Raw genomic sequence first — 26,508 nt, 5'->3', positions numbered from 1 at the left:
CATGTTTCACATGCTGGAATTAAAATAGTTTTAAGAAAACATTTGGAAAAATAGAAGAGGGAAGCAATAAAATGAAATGGCATAGATCCATTGGCTATTGAAGTACATCTATTACTGTTCAAGGTAACTCACTTAATGAAGCTTTTCTCAATCCTGTAAATAATTTTCTCCTCCAACCCAGGACCTATATGTGTACTGAATCACAAGATAGACTGAGTGACCATCAGAGACCCACACGTGTTACATGCATATTAGTCGTGTTTGTCTCTTTGTGACCCCCGGAGCTAGTCCACCAGGCTCCTCTGTCCACGGGATTCTCTAGGCAAGAATACTGGAGTGGGTTGCCACTTCCTTCTCAAGGGGATCTTCCCAACCCAGGGACTGCACCCGGGTCTCCTGCATTGCAGGCGGATTCTTTACTGTCTGAGTTACCAGGGAAGCCCACACATGTTATGGGGCAAACATTTTCTATCCACAAAGAGAGTCCTACACTTGGACAAAGAAGTCACCAGGGCTGCTGCTGGAGCATGAGTGAATTTTGCAGAGTTTTCAAAGGGAATTTAAAGTGTCTTAGAGTTAAAGGAAATTTACAAATGTAACCCTGAGTTGTGTGTTAGTGATCACTCTGAGTTTTATAGGAATGTGAAAAGATGAAAAAGTTCATTTTCTCCTTTTGAGCAAAGAATGAACTCAAGAGAAGAAATAGTTCCTAATGGAATTAAAGGATTATATTAATGAATATCACAGAATTTGGATGTTATCTAGTTAAAAACCTCATTAATTAGGACTTTAAGATCTGGATTTAATGACAATTTAAATAGAGTCTGGGCTGAACTCGACACGGCTAAGCAAAGCTTTATGGGAAAGAAGAATTGTTAATAATAGAAATAAGATAACAAAATTAAGCAAGCTTCAGTCATATGTGTGATTTTTTTTAATTTTTGAATCCACTTGTTCAACAGGTCCCCTAAAAGACTGTTTCAGGTCACTAGGAAAAGGAGAGAGAAGGTGAGAGAGGAGGCGGGGCCAGGAAAGCAACAGTCAATATTTATCATTGCTATTGGCCAGACAGTGCGTTAAAGACTTCAAACAATTTTTTTTTCATTTAAGTTAACAAGTTAACTTAAAGTAACAACAAACAACACCCTTAAGAGGCAGATCTGGTTACAGGCCTAGCAACTCTTATCTGCAATTCCAAAATCCAAAAGGATCTGAACGCTGACTTTTTTTTTTTTTCCCCAAAACTCATTGGCTGGCAAAGCTGGACCTGACAGGATGTGGCAACAAACCCTGACCTGAAGTGACCGAGGCTCTTCACAGTCCTGGTGGATCCCAAGAAGCCGAGCTGCTCACGGCTTTTGCCCCAGAAGATGAACATGGTTGATTATGGAAAGCTCACTGGAACCCACTGAGGAGTAACGTGTAAAGGTCCCTTCTCCCGTACCTTCCCGGGGACTATGTGACATTTCTAAATGCTGAAAACTTCTGAATTCGAAAACCGCAGCAGAAAAATGGTATACAGATGAACCTGTCTGCAGCACAGGAATATTGACACAGAGGCAGAAAACGGACAGATGGACACAGCATGAGAAGGGGAGGTTGGGATGGAAGGGAGTACATTAACATATATACACATTGCTGGTGTTGTTCAGTCGCTAAGTCATGTCTGACTCTGTGACCCCATGGACTGCAGCACGCCAGGCTTCCCTGTCCTTCACCATCTCCCGGAGTTTGCTCAAACTCATGTCCACTGAGTCAGTGATGCCATCCAGCCATCTCATCCTCTGTTGCCCCCTTCTCCTCCCGCCCTCAATCTTTCCCAGTATATACACTATCATGTGTAAAATAACTAGCTAGAGGAAAGCTACTGTATAGCACAGGGAATTCAACTCACTGTTCTCTGATGACATAGAGGGTGGGATGGGGGTGAGGTGGGAGGGAGGTCCAAGAGGGAGGGGATATATGTATACATAGGGCTGACGCATGTAGTTGTATAGCAGAAAGTAACACAACACTGCAAAGCAATTACACTCCAATTTAAAAAAGAAAAGAAAAAGAGAAAAGCTCACAGCAGGCCCCAAGGGTTTCAGATATGGGTGTGGACCCTGGACTGTCCCTATACAGTAGTCCAGGGAAAAAAAAAATCTCAGAGGCTGTCCTCTCAGGAATCTCATATCTGGAGCGAGTGTGCAGTAGAGACAAAATTCAGCACGGGTAGATCTGCATCCAGAACCCACATCATTCACAGTGAGATGTGACTTCAAAATATAATATATAAATGAAAGTAGGATTCTTTACCACTGAGCCACCTGGGAATCCCTGAAAGTAGTACAACCACATTTAAAGGCTACTTTTAACTAACTTGGGCTTCCCGGGTGGCTCAGATGATAAAGAATCTGCCTGCAATGCAGGAGACCCAGGTTTGATCCCTGGGCTAGGAAGGTCCTCCGGAGAAGGGAATGGCAATCCACTCCAGTATTCTTGCCTGGAGAATTCCACGGACCGAGGAGCCTGGCAGGCAAGGGTCCACGGTGTTGCAAAGAGTTGGACACGATGGAGCGACTAATGCTTGGAGAAGAAACACTTTGACTAACTCAGACAACTCACTCACTGAATATACTAAATGAAGGACTGACTGTCCTTAAGAAGCTTGTAAGCCTCCAACCTCCACTCACCTGTTTCCCGCTCTCTTCCTGGCTGCCCATTTCTCGAATCCTCTCCAGAATGGCATTCTCCGAGGGCCTAAGTGTGCCCGAGCTGCCCCTCAGCAGGGCTGCTATCTTCTCCCTAAATGAGGAGAGCTCGGTCTGGGAGGCTGCAGTTGCCTCCAGACTGGCCTTCAAACTCTTCTCCAGCTCCAAAGAGCTCCTCTTCAAGAGGCTCAGCTCCTGCTTTGAGGCATCCCAGACCCGCTGACCAGCAAGCAGCCTTTCTTGGAAGACCTTAACTTCCCTTTCAAGAGCTTCTTTCGCCTCCACGGCATCAAGCAAGTCCTAAAATAATTATGGAAAGTGAAGACAATAGCATTAGTAGCCGCCAAGGAGAGGCTGCATTTGCTTCTCATTTATCTTGCTTACTGATGACTTCAAGGAGCTAGGGTTAAATGCTCATTCCATTCTTCATTCTAGGTGCCCTATCCTCTCTTCATAACGACATTAAATTGCAAAACTATGTTAGGTGAATTTAAGTGTCTGAAAAAGAGAAGGGATATAAGATCAGGGCTAGAGAACTGAACTGTGGACAGTTTGGGGAAGGAAAAGGTAGGACATATTGAGAGAGTAGCATGGAAACATAGACACTACCGTAAAATAGATAGCCAGTGGGAATGTGCTATATGACTCAGGCAGCTCAAATCGGGGCTCTGTGACAACCTAGAAGGGCGGGATGGAGTAGAAGGCGGGAGGAAGGCTCAAGAGGGAGGGGGCATGTGTATACCTGTGGCCGATTCATGTTGACATATGGCAGAAACCAACACAACACTGAAAAGCAATTATCCTTCAATTAACAATAAATACATTTTTTTAAAGTAAGTGGGAAAAAAAATCAGGCCTAGGAACAAAAAAAAGGAAACTGACATATAAGACTTTTCTCTAGGGACCTCTGGAGAGATTTAATAAAAATAAATCGCTGGCTAACATACTAGTAGATCTGATCCATATATAGAATGTGTTTACAGGGCTATGTGTTCTCAAGCTTGGTACAGATGGAAATTGATGTTGAGGAAACAGTCAACTCTCAGAGTCCTAATTAGCTGCTAAAAATTATTTGAATGAAGGTAAGTAACAGAGTAGAATTATCATAAAGCATCATTGTATAAAAGAGAGTAAGACCTGTCTTCCACTATTCATTGACTGTGTATCTCCCTGTCTGATAAAGACAATACTAATGCTGGTAGGCCCTGAAGAAATGAAATGGGAAGGAATAGTCGGTTTTGGGGTGGGAGGATTAAAAATGGAGAGAGAGAACCATACTGAGAAGAATAACTTTAAAGAATATGTATGCTTAGGTTTGTAAAAATAAAGGGCACTGAAAAGTTACCAGTGCATCTACTTCTATTTACTATATCTAGGATGCCAAAGAGGCATCAAAAAGATATCTTTAAAATTCATTTAAAAAAAATTGTTGACATCAAGTTCCAAATTAAATTAATTCACATCAAAAAAATATTATGGAAATTAGTTCCTGAAATGCTTTGCTTTTCTGGCTCCTGGCAACTGTTCCATTTCTCCACTCCCTTTCCAAACTAGTCCTTTTTGCAGAGAAGCCCCATTACCACTGTGAATTAAATCATATGAAGAGTCAAGGACCTTTATCACAAATACAATACTTTAATACTTTAACAATTTACAATACTTTAACAATTTAAATTGTTAAATTTACAATTGTTTACAATACAATTACAATTTACAATTTACAGATTTTATTTTCAGATAGTAATACAATATCTGTTCAACTAGAATAACATTCTAATCTAGCATCAGCAATGGTGACAATAAATTGGAGTTTATTGCCATGTGTTAACTTAGAAATTGCAATCTAATGTGTGGTTAGAAAACTGAGTCCTGGGGACTTGCCCAGTGGTCCAGTGGTTAAGACTCCAAACTCCCAATGCAGGGGGCCAGGGTGCAATCCCCGGTCAGTGAACCAGATCCTGCACACCACAACTAAAGATCCCGCATGCTGCAACTAAGCCTTGGTGCAGTCAAATAAATATTTTTTTTTTTAAAAAAAGAAAGAAAACTGAGGTCTTAAATTTGATGAGACAGTGATGAAAGTTAATCCTAATCCCCTCAGAATCCTAAAACCCAGTAGGAAGTTATATATCAACTTTTACATTGAAAGAAAGTCCCTAATGCAAAAGAGGAGCCTTTCCATGACCAGTGGAGAGATATTTTTAACCAAGAATTTACAGAAGTTCCTACAAATACACAGAAAATATATCAGACACTTGAATACTATAGACTTACTGTCAGTTTGGAATAAACTAATCAATTGGCAGCTTACACCGAGAGACCAATAAACACAATTAAAATATTTCAGCTATGAGAAACTTTTTCCACTCCGATATCAGACTGTTGTCTCACTGCCTTAGAGACCATGGCCAAAACAGTCCTCTTTAACAAATCTGGAGCACTAAAGCTTATGTCTAATAAAATCAGAAAATTCCTTCATGGTCACAGAATATAGTAGCACATGGCAGCAGCTCAGATTTTTTTTTTTTTTTCTGGACACATCTCAGCCCAGTTAACTATATACTGTTTCTCATATGAAATGCAGGAACTTGGGAGCCAGCGACCAGGCCTTGGGGACCTACTCCCCCAGCACTCTGATTAAGTGCTTCAGAATTCAGGAGGCACAGGGCTGAATGGCTGGAAACAGATGTCCTCGGACAGCAAATGCAATTACTAATAGAGCTTGAAGCAGGAGACAGCGGCTGGAGTGGAGTCTGGTTGCACGGCTACCTCAAGGATACACTGAAGTAATGTGACATCGGTGTCACCGGCCGGGATCCAGGAACGCTGTCAGACCACACTGACACACAGAATAAGAAATAACTAGCTCTCTCAGAGCAAAATCAGGACAGACTTCCCAGAGGGAACTGCATGGGCAAATGAGGACAGAGGCTATGGAAATAGTGATGGGAATCACTTAAACAAAATTTTTTTCTTAATTTATTGACTTTTAGTTGAAGGATAATTGCTTTACAATATTGTGTTGACTTCTGCCATACATCAACATGAATCGGCCATAGGTGTACATATGTTCCCTCCTTTTAGAGTCTCCCTCCCATCTCCTACCCCAGCCTACCCCTCTAGGTTGTCACAGAGCCCCACTTTGAGTTCCCTGAGTCATTCAGCACCTTCTCACTGGCTATCAATTTTACGTATGTTAGTGTATATGTGACAAATCTTTAGCTTCAGATCTAGTAATGCAACGGATGTATAAGGATCCTTTCATGACTACTTGTCGCAAAAACATTTGTAAATAATATGATCAAGGCATTCATTTTAACTTCCCAATTAAATTCATGAAGTAATGAAATCATTCAAAGGTTTGTGTTTTTAAAACATATTAATTCCTATTATGATATTTCTAACCATCCTATGGCTTTGGATATGCCTGAGATCAAACTGCCTCTCAGGGTGAAAATGACTGATTATCACCAGGGTAGAGAACCTCTGGCTTGAGCTTAATTCATCCAACCCTAGACAATTTTCATAAAACTAAAAATTAGTTGGTTATTTCTACCTACTGCAGTTAATATTAACAAACAAACTCAGAAATTTCCCCAAACATGCCCTCTTATGCATTGCTGGTGATAGTGTGAATAGGTATAATTTTGGCATAAATACCTAAAAGATGTAATATGCACAATATCCTTTGGCCCTGTAATTCCATGATCTGTTAGAGAAGAAGCTGTACAGTAATATTTTACTTCAAAATGAGGAAGACCTTTCCTAGATCTGAGCTGTCCCAGTGGCATCATCAACCTTGGAAAATAACAAGAATTCAGTTTAAATTTGAAATTCTCATTATTGACAAACTCAATACAAGTTAACAATGAGTTAAAGTGTCCACGAGGCCAGTGTGTTCCTGGGCTTCACTTCAGTACTGCAAAACACCCTGCCCTGAACTGGTCGGACTGTGCCTGGAGGACCATGGACAGTTCCCAGTTGAAATTTAAAGGGGTACATAGTCAAAACGAATTGGGTTCTGCATCACACACTAGGATTAGATCCATAATAAAAATATTCACATGACCATGTTATTTTTAACTCTGTTTCAATTTATTGTAAATGTGTTGAATGAACCTAAAGACAAAGCACTGAAGACTTATAGTTACAGAACAGAATGTAAATATTACACAACTTGACAAGGTAAATATAATGATATAATAAAAACTGTCAAATGAATGAGGGGAGAAAAAAGTAGGCAGCATTAAATTCATCTTATTTCATAGCAGAACATCCAAAAAAGTACTATTTCAGGTTATCAGGTATAGTATTGTTTTAAAGTCTTAATGGTAATATTAGAAGTTAAAAATGAGAGTGTAAAACTATGGCTAGAAGTGGAAGGAGAGATGATTCTTAATTTTACTTCAGAGTCTTATGAGCATTTTAAAGTTTTTATAATATGAGCAGATATTATTTCAGTGTTCATTTACATTTTAATGCCTCACCATTTTAGAATCCTCCCTCTAGCTTATTAGCACCAGGTTGCAGACGCATCCACCATCCTGTTGGCATCAGGACTGGGATGTCTTAGGCCCAGTAGCTAGCTGGGCAGGGATACAGCATCACCACTAGGCTGGCTGCCTTAGGACCCCACGATTCCCTAACCCACGCATCAGAGCACCCACCAGTGCACCTCACTAGCCCTGGGACCCCTGGGACCTTACTTGGCTGCAGGAACCAGCCCCACTCACCAGCAGACAGACATCAGACCCAGGACCACCATAACCCAGGAGTCTGCCATATCAGGACCCAGCCCCCACATGAAGGAGCCAGCACTGGCTCTGGGACATATTGCGCCACTTGGCCAGCTCAAATTCCTAGAAGCACACAATCTTCCCAGACTGGGTAAGGAAGAAATAGAAAACATGAACAGACTAAACACCAGTAATAAAACTGAATCAGTAATTTTAAAACTTCTCATAAACAAAAATTCAGGATCAGGTGGTTTCATAGGTGAATTTTGCCAAACACTTAGAGAAGAGTTAACACCTATCCTTCTCAAATTCTTTCAAAAAAAAAAAAAATACTGCAAAGGAAGGAACACTTCCAAACTCGTTTTCAAGGCCAGCATTATCCTGATACCAAAACCAGACAAAAACATGACTAAAAAGAAAATCACAAACCAATATTACTGATAAACATACATGTAAAAAACCTCAACAAAATACTAGCAAATCAATTTTAACAATATATTAAGAGGATCATACATTATGATCAAGTGGGGTTTATCCCATGGATGCAAGAATGATTCAATGTGAAACAGTACATTAATAAATTGAAAAATAAGTATCATATAATTATCTCAGTAGATGCAAAAAAGATTTTGACAGAATTCAACATCCACTTAAGATAAAAACTCTCCATAAAGTGGGCATAGATGAAACATACCTCAACATAAAGGAGGCCATATATGTGAGCTAACATCCTACTCAATGGTGAAAACCTGAAAGCATTTCTTCTAAGATTAAGAACAGATAAAGGTGCTCACTCTAGTTACTTTTACTCAATGTAGTATTGGAGATCTTAGCCACAACAATCAGACAAGAAAAAGATATAAAACCATCTAAACTGGAAAGAAACAGGTAAAACTGTCATGTTTGCCGATGACATAATACTAATACATAGAGAATTCTAAAGATGTCACCAAAAAACTACTGGGACTCATTAATGAGTTCAGGAAAGTTGCAGGATATAAAATTAATATGAAAAATCTGTTGCATTTCTACACACTAACAACAAGCTATCAGGAAGAGAAATCAAGAAAACTGTCTCATTTACAATTGGCTCAGAAAGAATAAATACCTAGACATAAATCTAAGGAGGTAAAAGACCTGCATTCAGAAGACTATAAGACACTGATGAAGAAACCAAAGATGATAGAAACAGATAGAAAAATACACCATGCTCAAGGATTGAAATAATTAATAGTTAAAATAACCGTACCACCCAAGGCAATCTACAAATTCAATGCAATCTCTATCAAAGTACCAAAGGTAGTTTTCACAGAACTAGAACAAATGATTCTAAAATTTGTAAGGGGATTCAGAAGACCTCAGACAGTCACAACAATCTTGAGAAAGAAGAACAAAGCTGGAGGTATCATGCTCCCTGATTTCAAAGTATTACTGCAAAGCGACAGTAATCAAAATAATATGGTACTGGCACAAAAATGGATACATAGATCAATGGAATAAAATAGAGACCCCAGAAATAAACTCACATTTATATGAGTTTACTATATTACTAGCAGGATGGGCAATTAATCTGCAACAAAGGAGAAAGAATATAATGTGGGGAAAACACAGCCTCTGTAATAAATGTTGCTGGGTAAACTGCACAGCTACATCCAAAAGAATCAAACTGGAGTACTTCCTCAAACCCTGAACAACAATAAATTCAAAATGGATTAAAGACTTAAATGTTAAGATCTGAAACCACAAAACTTCTAGAAAAAAATACAGGCAGTATGCTCTTCGACATCAGTCTTACTAATATTTTTTGAACCTGTCTCCTCAGGCAAGGGAAACAAATTCAAAAATAAATAAATGGAATCTCCATATGTTTTCCATAATGGCTGTATCAGTTTACATTCCCACCGACAGTATAAGAGGGTTCCCTTTTCTCCACATCCTCTTTAGTATTTACTGTTTGTTAATTTTTTTTTGATGATAGCCATTTTGACTGGTGTGAGGTGATACCTCATTGTAGTTTTGATTTGCATTTCTCTAATAATTAGATCATGGCATCTGGTCCCATCACTTCAAGGCAAATAGATGGGGAAACAGTGGAAACAGTGTCAGACTTTATTTTTGGGGGCTCCAAAATCACTGCAGGTGGTGACTGCAGCCATGAAATTAAAAGACACCTACTCCTTGGAAGGAAAGTTATGACCAACCTAGATAGCGTATTAAAAAGCAGAGACATTACTTTGCCAACAAAGGTCCGTCTGGTCAAGGCTATGGTTCCAGTGGTCATGTATGGATGTGAGAGTTGGACTATAACGAAAGCTGAGCGCCTAAGAATTGATGCTTTTTAACTGTGGTGTTGGAGAAGACTCTTGAGAGTCCCTTGGACTGCAAGGAGATCCAACCAGTCCATCCTAAAGGAGATCAGTCCTGGGTGTTCATTGGAAGGACTGATGCTGAAGCTGAAACTCTAATACTTTGGCCACCTCATGTGAAGAGTTGACTCATTGGAAAAGTCCCTGATGCTGGGAAAGATTGAGGGCAGGAGAAGGGGATGACAGAGGATGAGATGGCTGGATGGCATCACCAACTCAATGGACATGAGTTTGAGTAAATCCCGGGAATTGGTGATGGACAGGGAGGCCTGGCGTGCTGTCGTTCATGGGGTCACAAAGAGTCGGACACGACTGAGTGACTGAACTGAACTGAACTGAATAATTAGCGATGCTGAGCATCTTTTCATATGTTTGTTGGCCATCTGTATGTCTTCTTTGGAGAAATATCTGTTCAGGCCTTCTAAGGAAAATGATATTGATGAACTTATTTGCAGGGAAGGAATGGAGCTCCAAGGATGTAGAGAATGGACTTGTGGACACAGTGGGAGAGGGAGAGAGTGGAACAAATGGAGAAAGTAGCATTGACATATATATACTATCAAGAGTAAGATGGATAGTTGGTAAGAAGTTGCTGTGTAGAGCAGGGAGCCCAGTCTGACACTCTATATGACCTAGAGGGATGGGGGGAGGGAAGGGAGGCTAGGGAGGGAGAGGATGTATATATAACTATGGCTGGTTTGTGTTGTTGTATGGCAGAAACCAACACTGTAAAAAAATTTTTTAATATAAATAAATAAATGGGACTACATGAAACTAAAAAGCCGTTGCACAACAAACTACCAACAAAATGAAAATGTAGCCTACTGAATAGAAGTTATTTGCAAACAGTAAGTCTTATGGCAAGTTAATATCCAAAATATACAAAGAACTGATATGACTCAACATCAAGGAAAAACAAGAAAACTCAGATTGAAAAATGGGCAGAGAATTCGAACAGACATTTTCCCAAAGAAGACAGACAGATGACCAACATACACATGAAAAAAATGAATTCATAGAAAAGGAGATCAGATTTGTGGTTACCAGGGGTGGGACACAGGGGAAGGGGAAATTGGAGGAAGGCAGTCAAAAGGTACAAACTTCCATTTAAAAGATAAACAAGTATTAGGAATGCATGATAAGCATAATTAACACTGCTGTATATAACATATAGCAGTTGCTAAGAGAAAATCCTAAGAGTTCTCATCACAAGGAAAAAGCCTTTTTCTATTTCTTTAATTTTGTTTATTAAAGAAATAGAAGAATTCTTCTATTTCTTTAATAAGATGATGAATGTTTACTAAAGTTACTGTATAATTGTTTAACGATGTAAGTCAAACCATTATGCTATCCATCTTAAACTTATACAGTGACATATATCAATTATATCTCAATAAAACTGGGAGAAAAAAGACAGAGCCAGGATGATAACATGAATTATAGGGATTCTGATCCTGACTTGCTACAGTGAAGAAGTGTCAAACAATTAGAACTTCACAGAGAAGGTGGACCTCCTTGTATAGAAATGAGTTCCCTGACTCTTAAGGAGTTCAAGGAAAGGCTGAATGCTAAATAGAGGGGGACACTTTAAAGATGATTCTTATTTCACATAGACAGTTAGATGATCTACATTCTAAAAGGTCTTAAGGTCACTTCCAACACTGTGATTCTAGGACTGTAAAGAGATCTTTAACTTCTTTAGTAATTCACCTGTCTAATAATTTCTCACTTCCAGGAACTCTTTCCATATGTCTGGACTCTTAAAATAACCATATGTTTATTTTAATCCCTAGATAAAAGTAAATATGAGGAAAAGGAAATTAAAGCACTGAGCATCAATTATAGGCTGGGCTTGTCTTGAGTACCTCATGTATATTACATCATTCAACCCTAACAATAATTGTAAGAGGTAGACCTTTAAATCATTTTCCAGTTTCACACACAAAGAAATTGAAGTTCAAAGAGGTAAAGTCCTATGCCTGAGAGCACACAGTCAAACAATTCTGGACCCTCGAAAAAAGCCCGAGAGCCTGGCCTCTTAGCCACTCTGCTCACTGTGTCTGTCTTATCCTCTTCCTTCTTACACTCTGCTGCAGGACAACAAACCAAGAGAGAGAAGGAACGTCCTTCCAAACCAAGCTTGCTGACTCCAAAACCAATATGCTTTCCTAGCTTTAATTCTGGCCACGAGAGTCAAAGAACATGTGAACAGTGTGAAGGAAAATAAGCAGTTTTAAATCCATTATGTAAGTTTAATTCCTGATTCTTTGATTGAAATGTCTAGTCTACAGCAAATGTACATGTCTAACGTAGATAAAATGACTCCTTTTCTCAGCCTTAGATTATTTCAAGACAACAAAAAGAAGAGGTGCCAAGCTTCAATATTTTTTTTAAATGTACTGCAATTTTTAACTGTTAAAAGATTTTCAAATAATATATCTTCCAAACATATAATAAACCACCTGGATTTTTATTGGGGAAATTTTCATAAAGTAACAAAAAATCATTAAGAAAATAAGAAAAGCTGAGTTTGATAGAAACAGCACCCCAGCCCTTCAGAAACTTCTTTCTCTGCAGTCATTCAGGACTTTACTAGTAAAGTAAGTTTCCTACCCCAAAAACAGAGCTTTAGAAAGCATTATGAAGGTTCTCTCTGAGACCGTTAACGTGTCAGTAAAACCACTTGACAGTGTTTTTCAGTAGTAAATCTCTGGAGTCATAATCCCATGAATGAGCACTTTATTAAAGACCTCAAGCTTTTTATTGCCCATATTTTTTATAACTTTTATTATTTTGGCAGGAACTTGATCCCAAAGTGAATGTGTTTCACAAGTCTGAACAACATTGCATCATCGGTCATTTACAAGGCTAAAGACACTTACATAAGAAGAGGAATAAATTCTATACTTCTTAATGTGCTCTTACAACATATTGTCATTTCCTACTGCTCATCTCCAAAAATGCATTTTATAGACAAACTCAATTCTTCACAATTTTCTAGGCTTGAAAAGTTAGTAACTACTATCTATAATCAAATTAACGTCATTCATTCACTGAGGAAATTTTCACAGCTACTTATCTTTATTGTTCCCCTCACAATAAAGTGAGACTTGTATGTAGGAAGTAGCTGTGAATCTATATAAAAAGGTGATTACTGTTAAAAGTAAGACAACGTAATGACCAGGGTTCAAATCCTTTGCCACTTAATAGCTGTGCATACTGAGCACCTAGCAAAATGACTATGCTAATGGCAAGTGATTGGCATTGTTGTGGTTCAGTCATTCAGTCGTGTCCAACTCTTTGCGACCCCATGGACTGCAGGACGCCAGGCTTCCCTGTCCAACACCATCTCCCAGAGTTTGCTCAAACTCATGTTCATTGAGTTGGTGAGGCCATCCAACCATCCTGTCCTCTATCATCCCCTTCTCCTGTCTTCAATTGTTCCCAGTATCTGGGTCTTTTCTAATGAATCAGCTCTTCACATCAGGTGGTCAAAGTACTAGAGCCTCAGCGTCAGCATCAGTCCTTCCAACAAATATTCAGGTTTGATTTCCTTTAGGATTGACTTGTTTTATCTCCTTGCAGTCCAAGGGACTCTCAAGAGTCTTCTCCAACACCACAGTTCAAGAGCATCAATTCTTCAGCACTCAGCTTTCTTTATAGTCCAACTCTCACATCCATACATGAACTACTGGAAAAACCATAGCTTTGAGTAGATGAACCTTTGTCAGCAAAGTAATGTCTCTGCTTTTTAATATGCTGTCTGTATTTGTCATAGCTTTTCTTCTAAGGAGCAAACGTTTTTTAATTTCATGGCTGCAGTCACCATCTGCAGTGATTTTGGAGCCTAAGAAAATAAAGTCTGTCATTGTTTCCATTGTTTCCCCATCTATTTGCCATGAAGTGATGGAACTGGATGCCATGATCTTGGTTTTTTGAATGTTGAGCTTTCAGCCTGCTTTTTCACTCTCCTCTTTCACTTTCATCAAGAGGCTCTTCAGTTCCTCTTCACTTTCTGCCATAAGGGTGGTATCATCTGCATATCTGAGGTTACTGATATTTCTCCCAGCAATCTTGATTCCAGCTGGTGCTTTATCCAGCCCAGCATTTCGCATGATGTACTCTGCATGTAAGTTAAATAAGCAGGGTGACAATATACAGTGTTGACGTACTCTTTCCCAATTTGGAACCAGTCCATTGTTCCATGTCCAGTTCTAACTGTTGCTTCTTGACCTGCATACAGATTTCTCAAGAGGTAGGTAAAGTGGTCTGGTGTTCCCATCTCTTGAAGAATTTTCCACAGGTTGTTGTGATCTACACAAAGGTTTTAGCATAGTCAATAAGGCAGAAGTAGATGTTTTTCTGGAATTCTCTTGCTTTTTCTATGATCCAATGAATGTTGGCAATTTGATCTCTGGTTCCTCTGCCTTTCCTAAATCCAGCTTGGACATCTGGAAGTTCTCAGTTCATGTACTGTTGAAGCCTAGCTTGGAGAATTTTGAGCATTACTTTGCTAGTATGTGAAATGAGTACAATTGTGCAGTAGTTTGAACCTTCTTTGTCATTGCCCTTCTTTGGGATCAGAATGAAAGCTGACCTTTTCCAGTCCTGTGGCCACTGCTGAGTTTTCCAAATTTCCAAGTGATTGGTAAATTGTGACTATTATACTCATGATTGCTGAAAGTACTATAGTAAAAACTCTGAGAGTCTTAAATTTCACTAAGAAAGTTTACTTATAGGTAAAATACTGAAAGTGTCATTTTCAAATATTCTTGTTTATATTTGTAAGACAAAGCAAATGAGTAAATATTATTATTAGGATCCGAAAGATTACCAATATAAAGTAAAAGGATATTAAGAAAACTCTAAAATATTACTTTTAATTAAAAATACGAGAATTACACAGAACTTTCCTCAATGTGATGTGGCAGCCTGGATGGGAGGGGCTTTGAGGGAGAACAGATACATGTATATGTATGGCTGAATCCCTTCACTGTTCATCTGAACCTATCACAGTATTGTTAATAAGCTGTACTCCAATACCAAATAAAAAGTTCCAAAAAGTACCAGCATTAATTCATTTCTAAAAAAGTATTTCTAGTTCTATCCACTAAAAGCAATGACATCCCAGTAGCAATGAGCACACCTAGAGCCTGAATCTTGGTTGCTAAGCACTATTCCCCAGTAAAATAAGCCAAAACTCCATAGAGAACAGGCTGATTTTAGTTTTGTGGTCTGAAAATTGTAAGTGAGCCTAAGATATCATCTTCTGTTGAAAAGCACAGAAGCATTGAAAGACTAAAGGAGTCAAGTTATAAGGTCACAGAGACCATCTTGCAGGGACTCCTGGCCAAACATGGAGGATTTGGAAAGCCAAAAGGATAATTGATTATTAATAGTAAGTAAATAAAAATCCATGTGTCCATAGAATTGAAAATAAAAAGAAAGAAAACAAAAGGCTTTTCTTTAGGAAGAATGTTGACTAATAAGTAGAAGGAATGATGAAATTAGAATATTACCACTTTGCCACCCCTAATATAAATTAATCCAGGCAAGAATCAATAGATGAAAACATCACTAGGTAACTCAAGGGGCAACAGAAATAACCTGCCAATTCTCACCCCACAGATACCTTACTTGGCTGCAGAAAATAAAACATGCCTTTACACTGAAGATATGGGCAATCAAACAGTTTCGGCAACAATGGAAAAATCTAACACTATTTGCTTCTAATACAATTCAATATGAAGTTTACAACTTTATCTTTGAAATATTCCTGCCAAAAAAGGTTCAACCTGAATCCAATACTGCCTCTAAATCCAACTTTACCTGTATAGGGTATAGTTGAGCAAGTTAAATAACATCTTGAAAAAAACAATCAGGCCACTGCTTTGTACTCTGTACGAGAAGTCAATGATATTTTTTTTTTAATGTTATTTAAAAAAAAAAACTATAAAAGGCTAAAAATAACAAAAAAAATGCAATGGATGAACCTAGAATGGACTGCAATTTGGGGGAAAAAACAGCTATAAAAGACATTCTTGTAGAAAATGATTAAATTTGAAAGTCAATATTAGATGTTTATTATCTATTGCTGTGTAAAAAATTAGCCCAAACTTAATGGCTTAACACAACAAACATCTATTTTCTCACAGCTCTATGGACCAGAAATCTGGGACTGACTTAGCTGGATGTTTCTGATTCAAGGTCTCTCATGAGGCTATAATCAAACTGTTGACCAGGGCTACTATCATCTCAAGATTCAGCTGAAAGAGGATTCACTTCCAGTCTCACTCACATGTAGATGACAGGCCTCAGTTCCTGGGCTCCTGGGCCATGCAACTGCCTACCTGAGTGTCCCACCATGTAACACTTGGCTTCCCTCAAAAGCAGTGACCCAAGAGAATTCAAGAGAGTGTATCTAAGACAAAAGCCACAGTGTTTTCATAACCCAGTCTCCAAAGTGAGATTCCACCACTTCTGACATATTCCGGTCACTAGAAGTGAGCCACTTCGTCCAGCCCACAAGGGGAGGGAGATTAAACTTCACTTCTCAAGCAGTACAAAAAGCTTGTGGGCTTGGAAACCTCCATGGGTGATACTGTGGCATCACTGTTGACTTTTAGATGTGATAATGATATTGTGGTTATTTAGGATAATGTCCTTATTCTTATGCTTCAGTAGTCAGAAACAATACATATAATGTCTAAACCTATTTTCAAGTGATTCTGCAAATATGTGTGCATGTGTGTGTATAAGGTAATAAAGCAAATATAGAAAAATGGTAACAATTGTTGCATTTGGATGTGTAATAAATGGATGCTCATTGTATTCCTTCACTCTTTCTATATGTGTTGGAAATTTTTCCTAAGAAAAAACTGGAGAAAAATAATTGAGTTATTTGAATGGTATCACCTCAAATTCCAGTGTTGAAGCCCTAACATCCAGTGTGCTGGTGTTTGGAGATGGGGCCATTGAGGGATAATCATCTTCAGATGGAGCCATGGGGGTGGGGCCCTTGTGCTGGGATTGGTGCCCTTACAAAGGACACCAGGGATCTTGCTAACTCAGTCTGCCATGTGACGATACGGCAAGACAGTGGCTGTCTGCAAGCCAGGAAGAGAGCTCTTACCCCCTTGATCTTGGACTTCCCCACCTCTGGAAATATGAGAAATAAATGTCTGTTTTTTAAGCCACCCAGTGTATGGCATTTTATTATGAGAGCTGAAGCAGGCTAGGACAAGGTGTTGAAATGACTGGAGTGACTTGGTGGTAAAAATCTTCGCTCCTTTCACAAGGTTAATGTGACAGAGGAAGAAATCTAGTGGTCAGAAGGGCTCTTTGATGCAGGGAACTGGAGAGAAATAGAAATTGTTATCGTTACTGGATCACTTTCACATTCCAACTTCCCATCGCTTCTCACCTTGGCAGTGATGCCACCACAGACACGGAAGACCTCGGGATTTCCCACGAAGATCGCTCTTTCACTGCGTCCCGCCAATTCCAGAACCCCCTTCACGGCCTGCGGGACACCACTGAAACTTCACCCCTTGTGGAGCCGCTCTTAGTCAGCATTGGTCATTCCTTCATTTTAAACTCCATCTCCTTTACTCTTCAGTTTTCTCCTATGCATTTTACTAACTGGTGGCACTCGCTTACTTTTGGTTTTGGAAATTAACCCTTCTCATTAATCTCATAATTAGTTTCTTTGACAGAAAATTTTTAAAAGGATTATATGGTGTTTAAAAAAAACATACAGTATTAATTCCCATGCTCAAACAGGTCCTCACTCATTTGGAAAGATCAAGCAACTAATTATATAAATAAAAGTTTAGAGGTAAGAGTCACTTCCCTTGGGCAATGTCTCTCAAAATTAAAACCCCCATATCCTTTGAGCCAGCTAGTCTACTTTTAGGATTTTTGTCTTGCTGACAGAGTCTCACATATGAGAAATGATAGTTTATTCCTAGCAGCCTTGTATATAATACTGTGTAGTACCTTACCAATTTTTTTAAAAGTAAATAAACAGGGAAACATCGAGTGTGCAAAGTTGTTGCCATTTGTGTTAAACAATAAATTAAAAAAATAAATATGTGCATATAGAATATTTGTAGAAAGGGATATAAGAAATTATTAACAGAGGTTGCCTCTAGAGAGAGCAACTGGGTGGTTGGGGGGAAGGGATTGGGGGACACTTCTCACCACATTCTCCTGTGTCCAATTAAGAATTTTGTATCTTGTGAATGCATTACCTCTTTGTTTAAAAAATAAGTTAAAAAAAATTTCAATCCTTATAATTTAACCAAATAAAACATATTAGCTACACATGTTTTACTTATTAAGTGTTTTGCATTTCTTTATTTCTAATCAGGAAAAAACTGTATCCAGAGGCCTGATCTGGTCACAGAGTCCCATGTGCCCCCCAGCCCTCCTGCTGAGAGGAGCCTTTGGGAATTGTGATCGGGGACACTAGTGTGCTCATCCACACCTGATTTTCAGTTTCTGCTTCATAAACATGATCACAGAAGCACACACATGCTCCACATACTGTACCTGGCTCAGCTTGCCTTTCTCTTCAATGCAGGAGGCAGCTTTTTTCTGTGCTCTGTTTACTTCTGAAGCCAGCCTCATGATTGTCTCTCTGCTAGCTTTTGCCTCCATCTCATGGACATTTATAGTCTCTTCAAGAGCAACAATTTGTCCTTTCACAAATGCGTTTTCCTTGCACAGCTCTCCAAGCTGAAGAGAAAGCAATTACAGCTGTCCTGTAAAAATTAATAATTTCATACTACTCTCTCCAAGCAACTCTGATCTATGAACCCCCATGATCACATTATCACATGAAAACAGTAAAGGCACTGTTCCTCCATCCACTCAAAAGATAACATTCTCAAAGGCAGCCTCTAAACTCTTGTTACGGGCAGACAGGATAGGCTAATTGAAATTAATCAAAAGGTAGCCACAAGGCAACAATGATGAGCGTTCAGCCAAAAGCTTTCAGACAGAACAGGCATCAGCAAGCCCCTAGCTGCTAAATACTCCAGGGATGGTGATGTTTCTACAGAGTTACAGCAGGCAAGCAAGGAAGTTCAATTCAGCCCACGTCCGCTGGCATCAACTGCTTATAAGGCATTACCTGGCACAGAGAAGAAATACAGAGAAGAAGGCAGGACTCTCTTTATTTCAAAAGAAAGTCCTTCTAATTAATATAAGCATAGAAAAAATCCTGAATAACATGCTCAAACCATGGTTATCATTGGGACTAGCTGGGCTTTTCACTCTTCATGTTGTGCATTTGAGAGGCTAGCTGGGAACATTAATAAGATCTGTATGATGCAGAAGGAGGGAAAATAAAACCAACTAGGCTCCTGGCTGTACCCAGGGAACCAGCCATGCAGACAGCTCAAGGATGCCCGTAGGAAGACCTGAAACTCCACGCAACATGGTCAGCGTGTGTGTTAGGACAATCTGGGGAAGTGACGCATTTTTAGCCTCAATAATTTGCCAACATTGTGCCCTGCTCCTGACTCAGGGCTGTTCCCTCTCTCTTGAACAGTTTTCCTTTCCAACATTATTTTATTTAAAAAAAAAAACTTTTTATTTTATATTGGAGTATAGTTGATTAATAATGTTGTAATAGTTTCCAGTGGACAGCAAAGGGACTCAGCCATATACATACACACGTATCCAATCTCCCCCTAAACTCCCTTCCCATCCAGGCTGCCACATAACATTGAGCAGAGTTCCCCGTGCTATACAGTGGTTCCAATATCCCTTAAAAGTCCCCATCCCAGAGGGCATACCTTAGCCAGTCTACCTAAACTAGCATCCCATGCCTCTAACTTGCTTCATGGTCTTTCCCTAGAACCTGATTTGTACTTCTTCACTGCACCTTTTACTCTATGGGATAATATTGTATACTTTTTTGTTTATTGCCTCTGCATCTTGACCCACAACAGTGGAAGCTCTTAGGCGGGCACAGACTCTGTCTTATCTCATTCACAGCTGTATCCCAACACCCAGAATAGTGTCTATCACATAGTAATCACTCACTCAATATTCGGGAAGTGGATGGATGGATGTCAAATAAGTTCTTAGAAACCCCTTCTTTTCTACCATCTTTCCTTAGCGTGTGTGTATACATGTAGTCATGAGGTGAAAAGAATAAAGGAGTGGTTTTGAAACTGGAGTGGTTTGGGTAACCTCAGGGAACACCTAGTGAGTGTTGAAGGCAGCAGGCTTTTTACTCTTGACCAGTGATTTTTATGTAAGATGTGGAGAGGAAGCTCCCTGATGATCCAGTGGTTAAGAATTCACCTTCCAAAGCAGGGGACATGGGTTAGAACCCTTGTCGAGGAGCATACCTTAGGGCAACTAAGCTCATGCACCACAACTAGAGAAGCCCCCATGTGCTTCAACAAAGACCCAGTGCAGCCAAAATATATAAATAAGGTGAGGGCTTGCTCAGGTGATTGAGATGCTAAAGCTCTAGGGTCCTAGCATCTGTTTAAAAATATAGGCTATATTATCATTCAGGTACAGTGAGGCCAACAAATCAGGAGAGACTGAAAGAGAGTTTGTTGCTCCCAGTTCCTGAGAGGAGGGGGTACACCATGCCATGGAGGGCCACCCAGAGAGCACCAGGGCTGGGCAGGAGACAGAGGGAGCCAGGGTGAAAACATGTTTTCCCCAGGACGAAAGAGGTGACGCAGGGTAAGCAGGCTTCGGGTTGCCTCGTTTAATAATTCCAGTGGGTTCTGGAGTGTGGGAGCCATCTCTAGTCATCTGGCACCTGGTCCTGGGGTGATTGGCTGGATAGTGGCCCAGAGTGTAAAAACCTGGTAGAAAGAAGTGGTTGGGGTGGGGTGTGGGCTGCTCTGAGTTCGGTGGTTTGCATAGGAAAGGTGTGCACCCAGAGAGTCATTTACTAGGAATTGGCTCACCCTGGCACCCAAGGTCAGCAAGGCCCCAGATGTCAAGGCATTAGAAGAACAGAACATAAAAAGGCGAGGTTAATATGGTTTCAACACAGATTAGTACCTGGAGATCGCCTGTGAGGTGGGAAAGGGTGTCTTAAGGAAGAAGCATTTTAATTTTCTTCTCTTTTCCCCACCACTTGCTTTAAAGATAAGCTTCCAAACTACAGTGCAAAGTAGACTTTTACAGCCAGGCTTCCTGGTCACATGTTAGCAACAGGGAAGAGGAGAAAAAGCTGCATCTAGCACCTTGAGGGAACTAGATGGACCTAGGCCTGAGCAACCAAAACTCATCAGTGAGGTGGAACTTCCTGAAGTAAAATGAAATCATTTCACAGCTCTCACAGGGTACACACGGGATGTTTACTAATAAACCACGGAGGGAGGGCCTTTGAGAATGGCCATATCCCCAGTGTTCACGGCAGCACTATTCACAACAGCCAAGACATGGAAGCAACCTAAATGTCCATCAACAGAGGAATGGATAAAGAAGATGTGGCACATATATATATAAGGAATATTACTCAGCCATAAAAAAGAATGAAATAATGCCATTTGCAGCAGCATGAATGGACCTAGAGATTTTAACCCCTAGAGTCTGGGGTTAACATAAACACACTACTGTATATAAAACAAGGATCTACTGTATAGCACAGAAAATTATATTCAATACTTTGTAAGAACTTTTAAGGGAAAAGAATCTGAAAAAGAATACACACACACACACACACCCATATATGTAACTGAATTATATGTATATGAATCACTTCACTGTACACTTGAAACTAACACAACATTGTAAATCAACTATACTTCAATTTTAAAGAACAAATAAATAAAACATTGTTTTAAGAAAGAATGGCTGCATGGAAAGCTATTCAGAAGCAAGGGTAGGTGCAGAGATATGGTGTCCATTCAAATACCATCAGGTTCCCTAATGAATCGCTACAGGCCAAGTGATATCATTCATTTCCATCTCCATGGCAACCTACCATCACAGCAGGATGTTTATTTTTTGGCTTTATTGTAAAAGTAAAAAGTACTATAGAGCTCATCTTAATCTGACACACAAGTATCCCCCAAATGACACGCAACTGGTTCTGATTTTCAGTTGCGTGCATGTGTTTCTGAGTGTACCTAAAACAAACAAAAGTCTTCCTAAAACATATCATTTAAATGAATAATTAATTTTATTTGACAATCTAAGTATATTTTAAGCAAAAATATCAATCCCTTCTGGAGATTAAGTAGGTAAGTAAGGGTTGGTCACTCGGTCGTGTCAGGTCTTTGTGACCCCATGGACTGTAGCCCCCCAGGCTCTTCTCTCCATGGCATTCTCCAGGCAAGAATACTGGAGTGGGTTGCCATTTTCTCCTCCAGGGCATCTTCCCAACACAGAGATTGAACCCGGGTCTCCTGCACTGCAGGCAGATTATTTACCATCTGAGCCAGAGAGAGCTTCTGGAGAAAAATGAATCCCAAATAATGCTAGAAAGAATCTTGGGATTGAGGCTCAGAGAGGTGGCATGGTTTTCCCAGGTCACACGGTTGGTTAAGTCTGTACTGGCTCCTGTCCTGTTCCCCTGCACCCCAGACTTAACCTCAGCTCCTCCTTCATGGCACACATCAGAACGACCACCCAACGGACAGTCATTTTAGTCTTCATACAAGCACCTTGAGAATTAAATCTTCATCTGATGCTTTTTCATTCTTCTCTGGATCTAAGCAGTCACGAAGTTGAGCCAGAAATTCCTCATGTTTCCTGCAATTCTGTGAGACTTGATTCTTATTCTCCTCATTTTCCTTTAAACATTTTCTGTTGGTCAAATAAGAAATAAGTTTTAACACCAAAGAAGATAACATTCATCAAATTCAGCACTTGAGCTCTCTGTTGGGAAATAGCCAATCATCATTTTCAACACAATATAGTTTCCCAGACACAGAGCACATAATTGTCTAAAAAGCCCAGTTAAAGGAGAGAAGTGGAAGCAACTCTGGAACACCTATACTTTGCAAAAACGTAGGAAGATCTTCATGTCATCTTAGCAAGGGAGACAGGTTATCTGCCTCCTGTCCTTGACCTTTTACGATCTGCAGAAGTGGCAGGTGGTCCTCTAGATCAGGGGTCCCCAACCTCGGGGTTATGGACCAGTACCTGCTGTCAGATCAGTGGCAGCATTAGATTAGAAATGAAGTGCACTATAAATGCAATGTTCTTGAATCATCCTGAAATCACCCCCGATCCACGGAAAAACTGTCTTCCATGAAATCGGTTTCTGGTGCCAAAAAGGTTGGAGACTGTTGTTCTAGATCAAACACGGATCCATGACTCTGTTGAGGCTTCATGGGGGAAGAAAGAAAGTGATGCTACAGTGGGTTTAGAGACCAAGCTTTGGGTACTATACAATGATCCATAAGGGTTACTTAGAGCATTCCTTGATTCACGGCCAAGGGTAAATATAATTAAAAAATACATCAGAAGCAGAGGATGTGCCCACCTCTAGAGAAGAGAGGTGTTCAGTCATCAGCAAAGATCACAATTAGTTTTTGCACATCTAGAATTTTTAAAGAGTATTGAAATGGGCCAATCAAGGAAAATCAGTCAATTTATGCCCTGCTGTGAATATTTTATTTCAAATCTCAGGCAGGTTTGCTGAAATAGCATGGTCTATTTCTAGTGCTTTAAAGGTTAAAGACTAAGAGAACATAAAAAAAAAAAAAGACATATTTTAAAGGCAAATTAGAATTATTTCAATAATTTGTCATCATTTTTAGTACCCTAGATAATAAACATGATTATTGCTTTCCCTTTTTACCATTTTAAGTGTTTACAACAACACTCAAATGTTACTGCAAATTCTTTCACAAAATTCAAAGATTAACAAAGTATGTAATTGCATATACTCAAAATCATGCCATATTTCTATTTAGAAAAATGTATAACAATAAAAGACCAACATCAATATATCTCTGAGTTGTCACTTTCAGCATATGAAAGGTAGTATGTATTCAGTCTCTCTAACTCATGAAAGTCATAGTAAATGCCATGGCTCTGATTGATTTATGTATGTGATTCAATACATTTACTCCAATATTTCAATCTTACTTCTCTATTCCAGGAACTTCTAAACTATTACCACTTCTATTTGCATTTCACTTTGACCTAACAAAGTTCCAGGCATCTACCATAAGGACATAATCATACAAATGTGAAAATATGAACACATACGGATCCTCATTGCATCTTGGTTTACAGTAATTTTTTGAGTGGAACTAACCTAAGTGTCTTAAGGAAACAACAAAAAGAATTGGTTAAGTAAATTATGATATTAACATGCAATGGAATATTACTGGCCATTAAAAAATGATATCATGAAAGATTTTTTTAGTATCTATAACATATTATTCAGGAAAAATATTTCACTACATGATGTCATTTAAGTACAACTGTTTGAATATGTGTTCAACAAACTGTGAACTATAGTTTTTCTGGAATCATAAGGTTTTGAGTAATTTTCTTTTTGACACTGTACTATATCTTTAAAAACTCTCCTACAATAACTATATCATCTTATTACTCATTTGTTTAATAAATATTTATTGTGCACTTACTATGCATCAGGCTCCGTTAAAGGTGCTAAAGATACTGTAGTAAACGAAAGAGATTAACATCCTTGCCCTCATGGGACTTATGTCCTAATTGGGAAGATGGACAATAATCAAAAACTAAATGTATGAAAAATATATAGTATATTATAGGGCTGAAGAGAAAGATTAAGCAGAAAAAGGAGTAAGAAACATTTAGGGGGAGTGGGGTAAAATTGGAGATGCAGACAAGGTTAGTGGCAATGGACAGTAGTAAAAATTTAGATTTATTTTGATGGTAGAGATAAATGATGAGATTTACTGAAGCAACTAGGAAAGGAAAGCAAGGATGATCCAAGATTTTTGCCCTGATCAACTAGAGGAATGGAATTATCATTCAAGGAGATTAGGAAAACCACAGGACAAATTTGTGGAAATATTAATTTGGACATGTTAAGTTTGAGATGCCTGTTGGACATCCACGTGAAGATGCCCAGTAAGTCATAAGATACGCAGGTCTTATGAAGAAACGTGGGAGTCATGAGCATTTAGGTCATACTTTAAGTCATGAGACTGGATGAGAGCACTGAGAGAGTGGATTTGGATAGAAACAAGAAGAGAGTTCCCTGGTAGCTCAGTTGGTAAAGAATCTGCCTGCAAGGCAGGAGACCCTGGTTCAATTCCTGGATCGGGAAGATCCCTGGGAGAAGGGATAAGCTACCCACTCCAGTATTCTTGGGTTTCCCTTGTGGCTCAGCTGGTAAAGAATCCACCTGCAATGCGGGAGACCTGGGTTCGATCCCTGGGTTGGGAAGGTCCCCTGGAAAAGGTAAAGGCTACCCACTCTAGTATTCTGGCCTGGAGAATTCCATGGACTGTATAGTTCATGGGGTCACAAAGAGTTGGACACGACTAAGCGAGTTTCACTTTCAAGAAGACAGTCAAGGACTGAGCCCTACTCCAATACTTGGAAGTCAAGGAGATGAGGATAAAGCAAGAGATCATGACAGAGCAGCTAGGAAGGCAAGATCAAAAGCAGGCCTCCGCAGTGCCCTGGAAGCTAAAAGAAGAAAGTGGTTCAGGGGAAAACACCAACTATTGACTGATGTACTGGAAGATCAGATAAGACTGATCATTTAATTTGCAGTGTGCAGTCACTGGTCACCTTAATGAGTGGCTTCAGTGGAGTAGATCTGAAACAGGAGAGAAATTGGCACAGTGAGTACATACAAACATGTTTAAGGAATTCTGCTCTAAAGGGAAGGAGAGAAAGAGGACAGGAGCTGGAAGCACTGGGTTTTTGTTTTTAAACTTTTTAAGATGAAATAAGTAAAATAAATACCAAGTGTTTTATTAGTAAAGTGATTTAAGTTATTATACACAGAATTATAAAGTATATTTTAAGAACAGTTAGCTCCCAATTTTATCTCAATAATCACCTTTTGGCAGAACTACATATAGAAAACCTAGATTTCCTGAGTTCTCTGCATAAACCGGCAATAAAACTTAATGAGGAGTGTTAAGGGTGGTCTGGGGCGTTCTGAGCTTCTGAGTTATTTTTATAACTTGCTTCTGAATAAACCCCTCCCTCTGTGTACTATTCCACAACCTCCAGTTAAACCTCTACTTAGAGGAAATCTTCCAAATTATATGTGTGTGTGTGTGTGTGTGTGTGTATGATTTTTTTCCCCCAAGTTGAGTTTCAGGGCCAAATAATGCAAAATGCCAGTACCTTCAAAGGCATATCCTGCTATTGAGAAATATATTGAAATATCCTTACTGTAATTTTTCGTCCAGTTCTACCACTTTCTTCTTTAACTCTTGGTTCTCCTTGATTGCAGATTGAGCTGTGATTTCAGTTCTAATTTTAGAAGTGGAGAGAGCCGCTGATTCTTCCTCTAGTTCTTGAACTCTGTCCCTCAGAGAGATGAGGAGAGACGATTTTCTGGCATTGTTTTCTTTGTAGCTCTCCATCTCAGCTTTCAATTCTTGACAGGAAACTTCTTTAGAAAGCATCTTGGATCGCAGTTCTCGAAGCTGACATGGAAAAGAAGTAAAAAGAGGGAAAATATTTCAAGGATATAAGTTTGAAGTACCTTGAAAAAAAAAACCCAAATCATAATTTAAAACTTCAGTTTTTTATTCATGACTT

The 26,508-nt window shown here is 39.3% G+C and overlaps 1 protein-coding gene across 3 annotated transcripts in view; it reads right to left on the bottom strand.

Moving 5' to 3' along the window:
• The window catches only part of CCDC170 (coiled-coil domain containing 170), an 88,595-nt gene that overhangs the window by 32,026 nt on the left and 30,061 nt on the right, over positions 1-26,508 (bottom strand). For all 3 annotated transcript variants that reach the window (XM_061130107.1, XM_061130108.1, XM_061130109.1), the window contains exons 3-6: positions 26,137-26,393; positions 22,446-22,587; positions 18,349-18,534; positions 2,676-2,993 (exon numbers count right to left, since the gene is read on the bottom strand). In XM_061130107.1, the coding sequence (XP_060986090.1) occupies positions 2,676-2,993; positions 18,349-18,534; positions 22,446-22,587; positions 26,137-26,393 (903 nt within the window). The remainder of the gene's footprint in view (positions 1-2,675; positions 2,994-18,348; positions 18,535-22,445; positions 22,588-26,136; positions 26,394-26,508) is intronic.

This window comes from Dama dama, chromosome 26 (assembly GCF_033118175.1).
Source record: "Dama dama isolate Ldn47 chromosome 26, ASM3311817v1, whole genome shotgun sequence".
Lineage (NCBI taxonomy): Eukaryota > Metazoa > Chordata > Mammalia > Artiodactyla > Cervidae > Dama > Dama dama.
This window is presented reverse-complemented; position numbering and strand designations above follow the sequence as displayed.